At 40.1% G+C, this 14,890-nt stretch overlaps 1 protein-coding gene across 10 annotated transcripts in view; it reads left to right on the top strand.

Annotated features, from left to right (window-relative positions):
• RABGAP1L (RAB GTPase activating protein 1 like) overlaps positions 1 to 12,642 on the top strand; it is a 744,918-nt gene extending 732,276 nt beyond the window's left edge. For 6 of the 10 annotated variants that reach the window (XM_086343675.1, XM_086343681.1, XM_086343683.1 and 3 more), the window contains 3 exons: positions 1,937 to 2,008; positions 5,726 to 5,923; positions 7,237 to 12,642. In XM_086343675.1, the coding sequence (XP_086199801.1) occupies positions 1,937 to 2,008; positions 5,726 to 5,923; positions 7,237 to 7,389 (423 nt within the window). In that variant the 3' untranslated portion in view covers positions 7,390 to 12,642. The remainder of the gene's footprint in view (positions 1 to 1,936; positions 2,009 to 5,725; positions 5,924 to 7,236) is intronic. The other 4 variants (XM_086343676.1, XM_086343685.1, XM_086343687.1 and 1 more) reach the window with 2 other exon arrangements.
• Positions 12,643 to 14,890: the final 2,248 nt, after the last annotated feature.

The following is a 14,890-nucleotide window of genomic DNA, read 5'->3' as shown; positions in this document are numbered from 1 at the left end:
GGCCGAGTTCAGGGAACGTCTTCAGGGACAGGCTGAGGAGTTTGTATTTCATTCTGTTTGTAGCAGGACGGTGGCATGACTGGGAGCATGGATCTGGCACTACTCGGTCCCAGGGAGAACTGTGGAAGCAAGTGGAGAGATGCACAGGCAGAGAAAGACACAGAGCAGCCAGAGGCCAACAGCAGAGGCTAACGGAGACAAAACAGGGTCCTGAGCTACAGTAGATAGCAGTGGAAATGGAGAAACAAGAAATACAAGAGAGTTAATAAGGACATTTTGAATTTGGATAACCAGGAGAAAGACTGGTTAGACATTAAGCAGTACGAGGAACATCAAAGACCACGTGCTTGTCATCACTGCAGATGCATTTTTTCCATCACATTAGGCCATAGGTGGCCTCCATATGCAGCACTTTCCAAAGAGCAGTCCTTGGGATGATTCTTGAATATTATCTGGCAAGCACTTCAAGCAACAGGCCCATCTCTTTGAAAATAATTATACATATAATCCAAATGCATTCTGTAGTTGGAATTAGCTACCTGTTGGCTATATTTCAGAAGGTTTGGGCTTATTTAAAATGGTTTATGGTTTGCCAGAATTGCTATAGAGATCGCTTCCTTTTAACATCAGTCAGTACAGTCCTGCCTATTGTTTCCAGGCCTGGATCTGGAGAAACTGGAGACTGAAATCAGTAAGTTCTGATCTCTGAAACTATAGCCTGGGATTATTTAAGTGTCTGTTTTGATAATAGAGGTGGACCTTTTATGTTTTTAGTCCAAATTGCACTTGAAAATTTGACATCCCTAAATGTTTTATTCCATTTTTTTCCCAAAATAAAAAGATTCTTACTTCACTCGGGCTTAGTAATACTTGACCTTCCAGTTTTATATGTATATATATATAGTATATATAGGGCTTCCTAGGTGGCACAGTGGTAAAGAATCCGCCTGGCAATGCAGGAGATGCAAGAGACACAGGTTCAGTCCCTGGATTGGGCAGATATCCTGGAGGAGGAACCCACTCCAGTATTCTTGCCTGGAAAATTCCATGGACAGAGGAGCCTGGCAGGCTATAGTCCATGGGGCCACAAAGAGTCAGACATGACTGAGACACTGAGCACAGAGAGAGAGAGAGAGAGAGAGAGAGAGATCAGTGTACACACACACACGTACACACACAATTTGGGGGACTTTAAAAGCACTTTTTCTCTGTTCCCTGTACTTGTTAACACCTTGTTTCACAATAATGAGATGTTTTTTAATGGCCCTATATTAAACCTTTATGTAAATTTTCTTTCCCAGTGATTATCATAACAGTACTTTTCAGTCATGAAGAAACTGAGGCTTAGAAAGATGAGTGAATATACCCAAGGACACCATGCTAGGAAGTCATAGAGCTAGACTTCCAGGCATTTCATTTTATTCTGTGTTGCCAAACCTCTTGTTTAAAGTTTTAAGTCTCTATTATTTTCTGGTCACTTTAACTTTTAAAAAATTCACTCTGCCACTTCCTAAAGAAACTTGTGATTGAAAACAGAAACTCTTTGTGTTGTAGCAGACAGGAGACATTTCTGATTCAGAATTATTTTCATCAGATTCCTAGAATAGTACCTTGGCCAAAGTAGACAGTCAGCAAGATTCTACAGATTGATTCCAAAGTGAGGACAGGAATTCTCTGGAACCAGTCACAAAAGCTAGTGACAGACATAAATCAAACTTATCCCCTGTGTTTTTTCTACTGACTGAGATAGAAATGTGCTTATATACAGAACAGGCTTAGGCTTTCTGCAGCTCATTGTGGGAATGACTGGCAAATTTGCAAAATTTCATCTAGTGTCAGAGATGCTGGAGTGATATATGGGTAAATGAACAGCTATGTGCACATGCTACATGAGTCGTTGTACTTTCTAATAAAGCAGCTCTTTTCTTTCTCTTAGATCTGTTCCCAGTTGAGTACCCGACTGGAGAAACAGCAAGCAGCCAGCAAGGAGGAGCTGGAAGTGGTAAAGGTGAGAAAGAATGAAACAGTTCTGTCATACAGTGTCTTCCCAATTCATGTCATCTTAAGTGAGTACCTGATCCCAATATATGATGACACACCACAGGCAGGACAGCCTGTAAATACAGCCCCCACCCCACCTTTGTTACAAAGGATTTAGGAATTATGGAGAATAGGATTTGTCTCTGGACTGGGATGTGGGCCAGATGAAAGCCCATAAACCTTGTGGGCTGTCAGAGACAGGTAACAGGAAAAGAGGTTAGATTTCAGCCTTGGCACACGAGGCCCCTGAGCTTTCTTGCATGTTGGCAACCTGGGAACCCTCAGAAGCCCGCATCCCAACTGTGCCTGGATTGATGTGACTTCAGTGTGCAGCCCAGGAGGATCATCCCATTAATCTCTTAAAACAGCAGATGCCATGGGCAATATAGAACTCAGCTGGAGGTGGATTTTTCCACCAGTGTTTTAGAGATGTAAAGGAAATCTGTAGCATTTATAGGGATCCCCTGGTGGCTCAAACAGTAAAGAATCTGCCTGCAATGCAGGAGACCCGAGTTCTAATCCCTGGGTCAGGAAGATTCCCTTGGGGAAGGGAATGGCAACCCACTTCAGGATTCTTGCCTAGAGAATTCCATGGACAGAGGAGCCTGGTGGGCTACAGTCTATGGAGTCACAGTCAGATTTATTTATATGCCGCCCCCTCGTGGTAGAACTCCTTGTGTTTCTTTTCTGTTTGAAAAAAGCAATAGCTTACTCTACAGAACCAGGAGTAAATTAAGTGGATTGGTATTCTTTAAGCAGCAGCGTCGGCACAGCCCACTCTTGGGACCAGTGTTACAGAAACCTGATGCAATTCAATTTGAATATATTCAGGTTTATACAGTACTAGTAAGTAAATGCATTCTAGGCACTTTTGCATATCATTTAACAACTTGACAAGTTATTTAACCTCGGCTCAGACAGTAAAGAATCCACCTGCAATGTGGGAGATATGCGTTTGATCCCTGGTTAGGAAGATCCCCTGGAGGACAGCATGGCAACCCACTCCAGTACTCTTGCCTGGAGAATCCCCATGGACAGAGGAGCGTGGTGGGCTACAGTCCATGTGGTAGCAAAGAGTCAGCCATGACTCAGTGACTAAGCACAGCTTTATTTTGTGTTCTGTAAACTAGAGATATTACCTACCTCATAAGGTCATTTTGAAGATTAAATAAGATGATGTATATAAAGTGCTTAGTCTAGAACTTGGCACGCAGTAAATACTCAGTGAATACATATTTTATAAATTATAACCTGAAAATCTGAGACATGAGAACTGAAAAATCTGAACCTTGCTCTGGGAAGGTGACTTTTGGGGCTTTGGGCCTGGGAGACATGCTTGGACATACCAGAGAAAGAATTTAATGACCAGTGGAATGAAGAAGCAGCTAATGAAAAGATGACACCAAAGCCTTTAGGCCTACATGGTGGGGTTATGCACGGTGACACAAGTGTGAGCACGGTTGCTTTGTGTGTGTGTGTGTATGTGTGTGTGTGTGTAAAGAGAGGAGCATGGTTATGGTTAGGGACATCCTGAGCTTGTAACAGTAGGGCATCAAAATAAAAATATTCTATAATATCCCTGATCTCTTAAATTTTTTGAAGATATTTTAAGAAAACAGCAGATCTATTGTTGCTATTGTTCAGTGCTCTCTGCTTGATTGACAGTCCAGGCATATAACCTAGTGACTTTTATCATCTTGAACAATAACGACCATCTTTCCTTAAAGTTGAACAAAAGGACATATCTTGAGTTGGCCAAAAAATTCATTTGGGTACTTCTATACCATCTTATGGAATAACCCAAACGAACTTTTTGGCCAGCCCAATACTTGTTTGTTACTAGGGTAGACCTAGGTTACTCATAATGACCTTCCTTGTCTAAGTAGGCAAATTTACTTGTACTCTTTAAGCCTCTTCATTTGTAAATGGGGATGATAATAGTACCTAATCATATGGTCAGATCAGATTAGATCAGATTAGTCGCTCGGTCATGTCCGACTCTTTGCGACCCCATGAATTGCAGCACACCAGGCCTCCCTGTCCATCACCAACTCGCGGAGTTCACTCAGACTCACGTCCATCGAGTCAGTGATGCCATGCAGCCATCTCATCCTCTGTCGTCCCCTTCTCCTCCTGCCCCCAATCCCTCCCAGCATCACAGTCTTTTCCAATGAGTCAACTCTTTGCATGAGGTGGCCAAAGTACTGGAGTTTCAGCTTTAGCATCATTCCTTCCAAAGAAATCCCAGGGCTGATCTCCTTCAGAATGGACTGGTTGGATCTCCTTGCAGTCCAAGGGACTCTCAAGAGTCTTCTCCAACACCACAGTTCAAAAGCATCAATTCTTTGGAGCTCAGCCTTCTTCACAGTCCAACTCTCACATCCATACATGACCACAGGAAAAACCAAGCCTTGACTAGACAGACCTTTGTTGGCAAAGTAATGTCTCTGCTTTTGAATATGCTGTCTAGGTTGGTCATAACTTTGCTTTGAAGGAGTAAGCATCTTTTAATTTCACGGCTGCAGTCATCATCTACAGTGATTTTGGAGCCCAGAAAAATAAAGTCTGACACTGTTTCCACTGTTTCCCCATCTATTTCCCATGAAGTGATGTGACCGGATGCCATGATCTTCATTTTCTGAATGTTGAGCTTTAAGCCAACTTTTTCACTCTCCACTTTCACTTTCATCAAGAGGCTTTTGAGTTCCTCTTCACTTTCTGCCATAAGGGTGGTGTCCTCTTCACTTTCTGCCATAAGGATGGTGTCATCTGCATATCTGAGGTTATTGATATTTCTCCTGGCAATCTTGATTCCAGCTTGTGTTTCTTCCAGCCCAGCATTTTTCATGATTGTACTCTGCATATAAGTTAAATAAGCAGGGTGACAATATACAGCCTTGACGAACTCCTTTTCCTATTTGGAACTAGTCTGTTGTTCCGTGTCCAGTTCTAACTATTGCTTCCTGACCTGCATACAAATTTCTCAAGAGGCAGATCAGGTGGTCTGGTATTCCCATCTCTTGAAGAATTTTCCACAGTTTATTGTGATCCACACAGTCAAAGGCTTTGGCATAGTCAATAAAGCAGAAATAGATGCTTTTCTGGAACTCTCTTGCTTTTTCCACGATCCAGCGGATATTGGCAATTTGATCTCTGGTTCCTCTGCCTTTTCTAAAACCAGCTTGAACATCAGGAAGTTCACGGTTCACATATTGCTGAAGCCTGGCTTGGAGAATTTTGAGCATTACTTTACTAGCGTGTGAGATGAGTGCAATTGTGCAGTAGTTTGAGCATTCTTTGGCATTGCCTTTCTCAATCGTATGGTAGCTCTAGGGTTAAATGAGGTAATTAATGCATGTAGACTGTATGCCATGGGCTTGGCATCCAGTTAGGATAATGGTAGAATAAAATTTCTAGAACACATACAAGAAAATGCTATAACACTTCCTATCTCCAGAGTTTTTCTATAGTTACTTTAAGAAAAAGTAGCACCTATCTTCAATAGTTGGGGTTTGTGCTGATTATAACCATTTTGGTCACAGCCCAAGAAAAATACTTTCATAAATGGGCCTTCATTTGATGACCAGAAGCAGTGTCCAAAGAAAAATCATATCACAGTGTCTCAGAACATGATCTATGCTATGAAGCACAGTTGAATACTGGTTATCTCTTTTGGGTATTTCAGGGTAAAATGATGGCATGTAAACACTGCAGTGACATTTTCAGCAAGGAGGGTGCTTTGAAAGCAGCGGCCGTAAGCAGAGAGGACCAGGGCATTGAATCGGATGATGAGAAGGACTCTCTTAAGAAGCAACTGAGGGAGATGGAGCTGGAATTGGCACAAACCAAACTGCAGCTGGTGGAGGCCAAGTGTAAAATCCAGGTTGGTGATTTGGTAAAAGACCAATAAGAAAAAAATAAAAGTTAGTGGTCCAAGATATTCTAGTATTAAAGCTCAGAATCATGAAATGTTATACCATATATGATGAATACATTTTCTGCCCACTAATGAGTTGTATTTTACGTCACTTTTAAACACTGATATAAACCAGTCAATCCTAAAGGAAATCAGCCCTGAATATTCATTGGAAGGACTGATGCTAAAACTGAAGCTCTAATACTTTGGCCACCTGATGCAAAGAGCCAACTCATTGGAAAAGACCCTGATGCTGGGAAAGATTGAGGGCAGGAGGAGAAGGGGACGACAGAGGATGAAATGGTTGGATGGCATCACCAACTTAATGGATATGAGTTTGAGCAAACTCTAGGAGATAGTGAAGGAAAGGGAAGCCTGGCATGCTGCCGTCTGTGGGGTTGCAAAGAGTGGTGTTGCAGAGTCGGACACAACTAAGCAACTAAACAAAAATAAACACATAATTTTAAATTTTTAATAATTAAATTTCACACACACACACATCTTATGGGAACTTAAGCGTATGCCTTTTTAGTTTTCCCTGAGATTTTTTTTGCCATGGTCCTTTCTCATTGAACTTGGTCACTTAGCTGATGCTTAGAGATGAAAAGCCAAACCCCTCCTGCTCTCCTTGCCCTAACAGTTGAACGTTGGCCAACAGCTATTCTTTTCTTTGGAGTCCCTTTTCATCTTTACCTGATTTTGCCAAGTCCCTTTCCCCATAATCTCATTCCACTTTGGAGGATATCAGAATTAGGAAAACAGTCCTGGCTTCTGATGGACTGTTCCCATTTCTTTCCATCAGTGATCTTCACCCTCACTGCGTTCTGCCATGGCATCCACTGCACTACACTAATGATCCTGAACTTTCTGCACCAGACCTTGTACATTCTCAGGGCCACAGGCTGTGTGTTGGGACCCAGAACTCATTCATGCTTACACTATCAGTAAAACTTCTTTCCATCCATATGCTTATGTTTACCTGTGGTTTTAAACATCGTCTCTCAGGTTGCAGCCTAAATTCGACCTAAATTGCAAGGGGGAGGAAAGGGTAAAATGAGGTTTCCTGTCACTGATCAGAGAAAGCACAGATTCTGGGTTTTAGTGCTAACTCTTTTAGCTCTACATTTTTTTTTTCCTGCATTCAGAAGCCAACTAAATCTCACCTGGGTGTGTAGGAAGAAAACTACGGCTATGTGGATTCCAAAAAGTTGCACTCTGATTTTAATTTTGGCAGAGAGAAAACATTTATATAACTCAGATGACTTTCTTTCTTTAATTAGGAACTTGAACATCAGAGAGGAGCCCTTATGAATGAAATCCAAGCTGCAAAAAACTCTTGGTTTAGCAAAACCCTGAACTCTATCAAAACGGCCACGGGCACGCAGCCGCTGCAGCCGCCACAGGCCACCCAGCCCCCCAAGGAGAGCACATAGTTCCAGCCTCACCCGAACACAGGAAAACAACGATCAAAGCGACGGAAACCCAGGAAGAGTCCTGGTGTCCCTTTGAAAGGAAGGGAGGGAGGCCAGAAAGCAAGCCAGGATCTTTCAGTAGCTCTCAATCTTTCTCGTATGACACTTTTCAAAGGGATGTTATTTAAACTAACCTGATTTATGTTGAATACCTGTGTTCATGCTTCATGGAAGGCCGTGTTCCGATCCATCATAGTATTATTACACATTATTTTATATGCCTGATATCTGGTTGGAAACAAGTAATTCAGAGCTAAATGCTTTTTATTTAGAATTATTCATAATTATTTTTATCTTACATGAAAATGGAGATGTCTTTTATTCCAAGGTTGAATTGATAGGAAGATATTTGTCACAGCAAAAAAAAAAAAGATTGAAACCTAAACCTCATAACTTTCCAGGACTTCTTCAGATAAAGCACACTGTGGGGCCAGCCACGACCACTGTCAGGTTTCCTCCTGAAAGTGATTCCCTGGACAGCGATAATCCTATCCGAAGGAAAGAACAGATCTGGGGTTGGACAGTTCCCAAAGAGAATTAGTTTATTTTTATTTTCTGTGGGGTACATCTGGAAATTAAGTGCCAAGAACCATGGAATAAGATAGGCTATTGAGAACACACACTAGATAAAAAAGAACTGAGTTTTTATAAATGCAGGATAAAATAAATCACTTTGGTCCTGGTCTTCTAACAGGTCCTTTTCAGAATCCCACAGGAGAATCGCGAGTTCCTAAACAAGCATACAGTTGTGCCTTCTGGCAAATGTGAAGTCAGAAGTGGATATTACGAGTTTCATCTTTAGGAGACCTTTACCAGAGAAGCCTGAAAGGCCCAGGAACAGTTACTGTGCTTAGAATGGAATGTAGAACCAGGGACAGAGTATTCGTTTAATGTTGACATATACTTTGCGAAGGAAACACTAATATACTGTAACTTTGTTAAAGTTATGAAATGGGAAATAGAGGTCAGCTTCATATCACCTTAATTTAATACTAGGCCCCTTTTTCTGAGTTCTGTAGCTTCCTAAAAATGTGCCCTTGGTACCCCTAGATGAAGAGATGCAAATGCATTTGTAACATTTTTGACTGCATATAAAACCTTTATAGAAATACTTATCTCATGGAAAGGCAAAGCTATTGTGTAAAAGTTGATGGAAATATTTTTTTTCAATTATATTTAACATGTCTTTATAAATAGTCTTTGCAGGAAATCCTTTGGTAAGGGAAAAACCAATTTTCCCATTTTTTAAGCTGTTTTGGAGGCCTTCGTTCCTTTTACGTCAACCAAACTACTGTCGTCTGTGTACAGTAACATTTATTGATGCTCATCCTTGGCTTCACTGTCGAACATATTCTTTGCAGAGGATCTTAAACCCTGTAGTGGCAGAGTGACTCTCTTCTGCGCCATATGTTTCAGTTAAAAGTGACACACTCTTGGAAGTAAAAATCATGTAAGAGCCATCTCAAGTCCAGGAGCATGCACTACAGGTTGCTCACGGTGGATCCTCTCCTCTAAAATAATCATTAAGCTCTAAAAAGTGAAGTTCCCCTCATCGGTAAGTGTTCTTCTGTCATCTATAGCCTATAAAATTGATGTGGTTGTTTGCTGTCCTTCATTACACTCATCAAATAATACTTTCCTTACAGAATTCCCTTTTTTTTTTTTTGTCCTGACATCTTTCATCATAGTTTTCCTTTCACCCCAAAGGAAAATAACTCAGCATTCTGAGTATCTGTGTTGACTTTAACATTCCATTTATGGTGGTTTAGAAAAGTTAATATTTTTTTGTAAAATATAATGGCTAGAAAATTGCATCTTGGTACTTGTTTTTGTAAATCATTTAGTAAAATTTGTTAGCTTTCCTGGTACTTTATGCTTTGATCCCAAGAAGCCTTGTACAAGTTGCCTTATCAGATGGCTAGCTAAATTAAGGATGTTCTTTTGTGTTTTGTGAATCTCATAATTCTACTGTACAGAGCTCTTTTTACATTTCACTGAATGCCTAAATCGCATAATTTTCCTTAAATGGTAGTTGAGAGAGAACTAGCTCCAGGCTCACTTCTTACCTGCAGACCTGGCTCAGCTTTATACTCCCTAACATTTGTTTCTTTAAACAAAATCACCAGGTACAAACATTGTAAACATTTAATCGGTTGCATTTTAACAGATTATAATGGCCATCTATAGATTTTTTTTCCTCCTCCAGTTCCACATCATACTTGGGTGTGTGTATTAGTATCATAGTCTAAACTGTCTCTCACTACAATGCCTTTGGGTGAGTAGCAATAGCAAATACAGAAAGAAAGAAAATGCAAAAGTTGGTATATATTATTCATACAATGTTACAATAGCACTATCCCAGACCACATGCCTTTCACCATATATTGTTTAAAAACTCATGCATTCCAGCATTAAGTATCTGCTAGTTTTAATTTCGGAGAAGGCAATGGCACCCCACTCCAGTACTCTTGGCTGAAGGATCCCATGGACGGAGGAGCCTGGTAGGCTGCAGTCCATGGGGTCGCTGAGGGTTGGACACGACTGCACGACTGAGCGACTTCACTTTCACTTTTCACTCTCATGCATTGGAGAAGGAAATGGCAACCCACTCCAGTGTGCTTGCCTGGAGAATCCTAGGGATGGAGGAGCCTGGTGGGCTGCCGTCTCTGGGGTCGCACAGAGTCAGACACGACTGACATGACTTAGCAGTAGTAGCAGTTTTAATTTATCTTAACTTGAAGTATATTTGAGAATTCATACTCTTCTTTTGGTTTTAGAAAGAGGTTGACCAGCTCAAATATCCAGGAAAACTTCAAATATTTTAGTGTTTTTCATCTTTTCCTTGGATACATTGTATAAAACATTCCTCCAAAAATCCAACATTTGCAGCATTCTGAAAAGTGAAGAGTTCTCCTTTCATTAAATTCTTCAATATCAGAGAATGAAGTTCAATTTGATAATTCACTCATTAGCTTTTATATCTTGAGAATCTTTAACACATTCCTTAGAGCTGAAAGAAACCAAGTTGAATTTTGCAGTGCATATGTTTTCTAGCTTCCCACATCCTGAGCCATGGCACAATTTGATTATATTTAGTTACATATAATTTAATGCAAAGAAATTCTCCATTACTGTGTATGAGTGCCTATCAGAAACACTAATAGGAATGTCACGTAGGCCTATGGCCTATCCTTCCATGCAACCAATAATTCTCTTTCCCTCTCCCAACTATTAAGTTCGTGGTTTGTTTTTCATTGGCTTTCTTAAATTTCCATAATAAAGTAGAAAAGTAATCTTTGTACTGATTTTGGGATATTTAATAGTATTTATCTGGTTTTATTGTTTTCAAAACTTTCATCCTCTTGTACTATGTATTAATATTTATGTTTCTCAAACCCTTACTCCATTTTCCTAAAATACTTTCCAGTTGATAACGAGTGGCTTCATTTCCTAGCTGAAGTGAGAGAAACAAGAGAATACACAATTTAGGGCACAAGAGATGAAAGATCCTTAAAGAAACTGATTCATTTCTGAGGATAAGAATCACATATGTAACTAATGTAAGGGATTGAGTTTTCTTTTTCTTTAGTTGAGATCAGTCTACTAATTATTCTGGTAAGGTGGTTGTCCAATTTCATGATTGTATTAGGGAAAAAGAAGCTTTTAAAAAGTGAAATGTTTTATCTTTCTGGCACAGAACACTTTTAATACTGAGTAAGATGATTCTGTTGTATAACTTACTCTTAAAAAAAAAAATTCTTCTTCTCTTGTTCAAGTATAGGTAAACGAGAGCATGAACTATTGTTTGATTTGAATGCTGTGAGATTTGTGTGTGTGTGTGATTAGTGATTGGTATAACTTTATATGGCTTATCCCTGCCTCTTTGGTATACCCTGGTACCATCCAACTGAATATGCACACGGTGATCAGATACAGAAGGCCAGACCCAGCTCAGTGGCCTGTGTTTCCTACCACCAGATACAAAACTCTTGCCCTCTAGTTGCCATGCTGATGGTCACACTGAACTGGAACTGCTCCAGAACATCTTCCTGTCTCGTCGTGGCTTCCATGTAACACAGGCAGAGCCCTTAGGGATTTTCTTATCTTTCAAGAGCTACCAACATGAAAACTTGCATGTGGGCTGCACCTCGATAGGAGATGATCATCTTGAGTTGTAAGGAGAAAAGTGGATATTCGTGAGTAGCTTAGCAACTATAGGCAGCTGTCAGACATTCCTGTCTTAGCTTCCATCGAAAAGACTACATGTCGAGCTTATCTACAAGTGTGTTTGCTCCCTGCTATAAAAACATCTTCATCAACGTGTCCCACTCTCCCTGCCTCCACCCCTGGTTTTTTGTTAGTGGTATTCTGGAAACTTTAAAAAAAAAAGAATCATTGAGTAGAAAATGAACATTTTAAGTTACTTTCCTTTTTCATTGGCAATAAATTAACATGTAAAATCTCTTCTGTTGAAATGTAACTTTTAATAACTATATATTATATATGGAATAAAATATAGGGAACTGAATGATAAGGACATAAATTCATCAAGACTCTGGTGTCATGAAAGCACAAGAATAAAGTCTGGAATTGGTCCCAGAATCCAAGATCGTAATAGCCTTTGCATCAGTTTCTGTATTTTTGGTATTCTGCATAATGTATGGATCCTTAGTTCAAATAAGAAAGAAAGTTTCTCAGTCAGCCTCACTTCATTTCTTTCAACTCCTACCTTTCCCTTGCTGAGGAGGTAGTAGAAATTCTATGCTATCTGTTTTTACAAATTCTATGATTTTGCCCATGGCTTCTCCAATGTAAACAGGTTCCAGAATAAAAGAGTTGATTAGCTCAAACAGTGCTAATTGACTACGAAAGAAATTGGTGAGCAGCCTCTCTCCTCTATCAACACTGACCAATTAGATGTTTCCATTATTCCATGTATTATGTATAGTACACTCTATAAATGTAAATGTAATGCTTGTTAAGAAAAGTGCAATTTATTGTACATTGTCCCAACAAATGTTTACTTTTATAATTGTTATGAACTTGAATTGGATTAATATCTTGTTTTCATGTGTGAATGAAGCCTTGTGAAATAAACAAATGCAACCGAGAAGGTAGCAAGGTGACTGTTTTTGTGAGCCAGTGATGTTCTCAATGCTTTGTGTTGCCCCTTTGGCCCCATTAAGCAGTAATAAACATTTGTTCTAAAATCAATCTATGTCTTTTTGATTTTTTTTCTAGTTGACTTTATTCTGAATCATCTGAACCTGGTGTTGGTGAAAAGCTTCTTATCTGATACTAGACTCTAGTCACTGTAGCAAGGAGAAATAAATAGGAGTTTGCCCTGCAAAATGATATCCTGTACAGCAGGCACAGCCAAGTGCCCTGTATGCCTCTCTATAGAGATTCCTTGGTTGCAAGTAAGAAACTCTCTCAAGCTAGCCTAATAATAATAAGGTAGTTAATTAAAAGGGGGAAAGTATATTTAGCTCATAATACCAAAGGCCAAAGTTTTGGGCCTGAAGAGGCACAGGGACCAGGGGCTGGAATGCCATTAGGAATGTGAGCAATTGTTCTCATAATCACTCTTCTGCTTGACAGGTGATGCTTTGGTGCTACTGCTGCTGCTGTCTCTGAAAAGAGGCACCCCCTGCTTCAAAGTGTGTAATCTCCAAGTTTATATGCCCTGTCTTCAAGTGACCGGCAGAGATGGGCTGGCATCTCAGTGTCCCAATTCAAAATCTTGCAACAATCTGATTGGCTACTATTGGATTAGGTGGCTGCTGCTCGTCTTTCAGAGTACAACCCAGTGGGTGACATCACGTAATTCATGCAGAACTTTGAAAACTCCATAGGCTCTCCTAAAGTGGAGGCAGGGTACAGAGAATTGTGATTTGCACTGGGTTCTAATTTGCATTTTGTTTTGGGTGTTCCTAGAGCCAAATGAAAGCCAGATTAGTCAGCTCCTCTTAGAATTCAGCATGTATTAAAAAAATATTAATCAGAGATTGTAAAATTAGTTTTGTGTCCTGAACCCAGACTACAGACATCTTTTGTTTGGCCCATGTAGCAATGAAAACAATGAGAAATTTTACATAAAAAGTAAAACTGTCAAATTATCTAGAAAATATCTACTGAACTTGGCAGTTACAAGGTCATGAATGGTCCTGTCATGAAAAGTAAGTGGAACTCGCTGTTCATTATTGATTAAAGGTCCTAGAAGTTACCTGTTAACCTGTAGGTTTTGTCCAGGAGGGACACAAATCCCATTTTCTTTCCAGTGGAATAGATGACTCCAAAAGGTAGATATAGTTTTACTACTCTGTAGGACAGTAAGTAATTTGTGTCTAACTTTGCAACCCTACACTAATATTCCATTGTTAAATTGTCTATAAATACTTAGCGCTGCAGATGCACTTTTTGGCAGCTTTAACAAGGCTCTGGTTCCCTCACTGCTTTATGCAATGAGTTGTATAAAATATTTGTTAATATTCATTTTCTACTTGCATGAGAATCAATTTCACCTTTTTGAAATTAATGCTTTTAACAAAACTTTGGAGCGCTGTCAAAGGGACACTCAGCAAAATCTTTTAAGATTTTTTTTGATGTGGACCATTTTTAAAGTCTTTATTGAATCTGTTACAAAACTGCTTTTGTTTTATGTTTTGATTTTTTGGCTGTGAGGCCTGGGATCTCATTCCCCCTACCAGCGACTGAACCTGCACCCCCTGCATTGGAAGGCAGAGTCCTAACTGCTGTGCCACTAGGGAAGTCCAGAATCAACGCTTTTGAAAGTGTACTTGCAAAGAAAGTTTGTGAGGAAGTTCAGGCTTTAGAAGAACAAGCTTGCCAGATAGAAACTACAAGAATTTATAGAAAGAAACTACACAATTTCCAAACATAGAGTCTATAATTAGTTTGTTCATGGTTCTCATACTATCCATATTTTTAGACATCAGCATAGCAAAAATCATATACACAGTGTTTGATTTTAGGGAGTCTAATTTTAGAGGAAAGGCTCAGGTTCCCGAGTTTCATTTATTTGAGGGACTAGAACTGGACACCGTGACCCTGATGTGTGTGTCATTGATGATAGTCTGGCTTTATCTCAGGACACAACGTTCACTTTCTTCCCCTTGATTTGGGATCTCAATGGCACCCCACTCCAGTACTCTTGCCTGGAAAATCCCATGGACGGAGGAGCCTGGTAGGCTGCAGTCCATGGGGTCGCTAAGAGTCGGACACGACTGAGCGACTTCACTTTCACTTTTCACTTTCATGCATTGGAGAAGGAAATGGCAACCCACTCCAGTGTTCTTGCCTAGAGAATCCCAGGGATGGGGGAGCCTGGTGGGCTGCCGTCTATGGGGTCGCACAGAGTCAGACACAACTGAAGCGACTTAGCAGCAGCAGCAGCAGTACCATTCAGGTATGACCTAAACCAAATCCCTTATGATTGTAC

Source organism: Bos grunniens, chromosome 16 (assembly GCF_055505025.1).
Source record: "Bos grunniens cultivar Pamir isolate PY7600 chromosome 16, Bosgru_T2T1.0, whole genome shotgun sequence".
NCBI classification, from domain to species: domain Eukaryota; kingdom Metazoa; phylum Chordata; class Mammalia; order Artiodactyla; family Bovidae; genus Bos; species Bos grunniens.
This window is presented reverse-complemented; position numbering and strand designations above follow the sequence as displayed.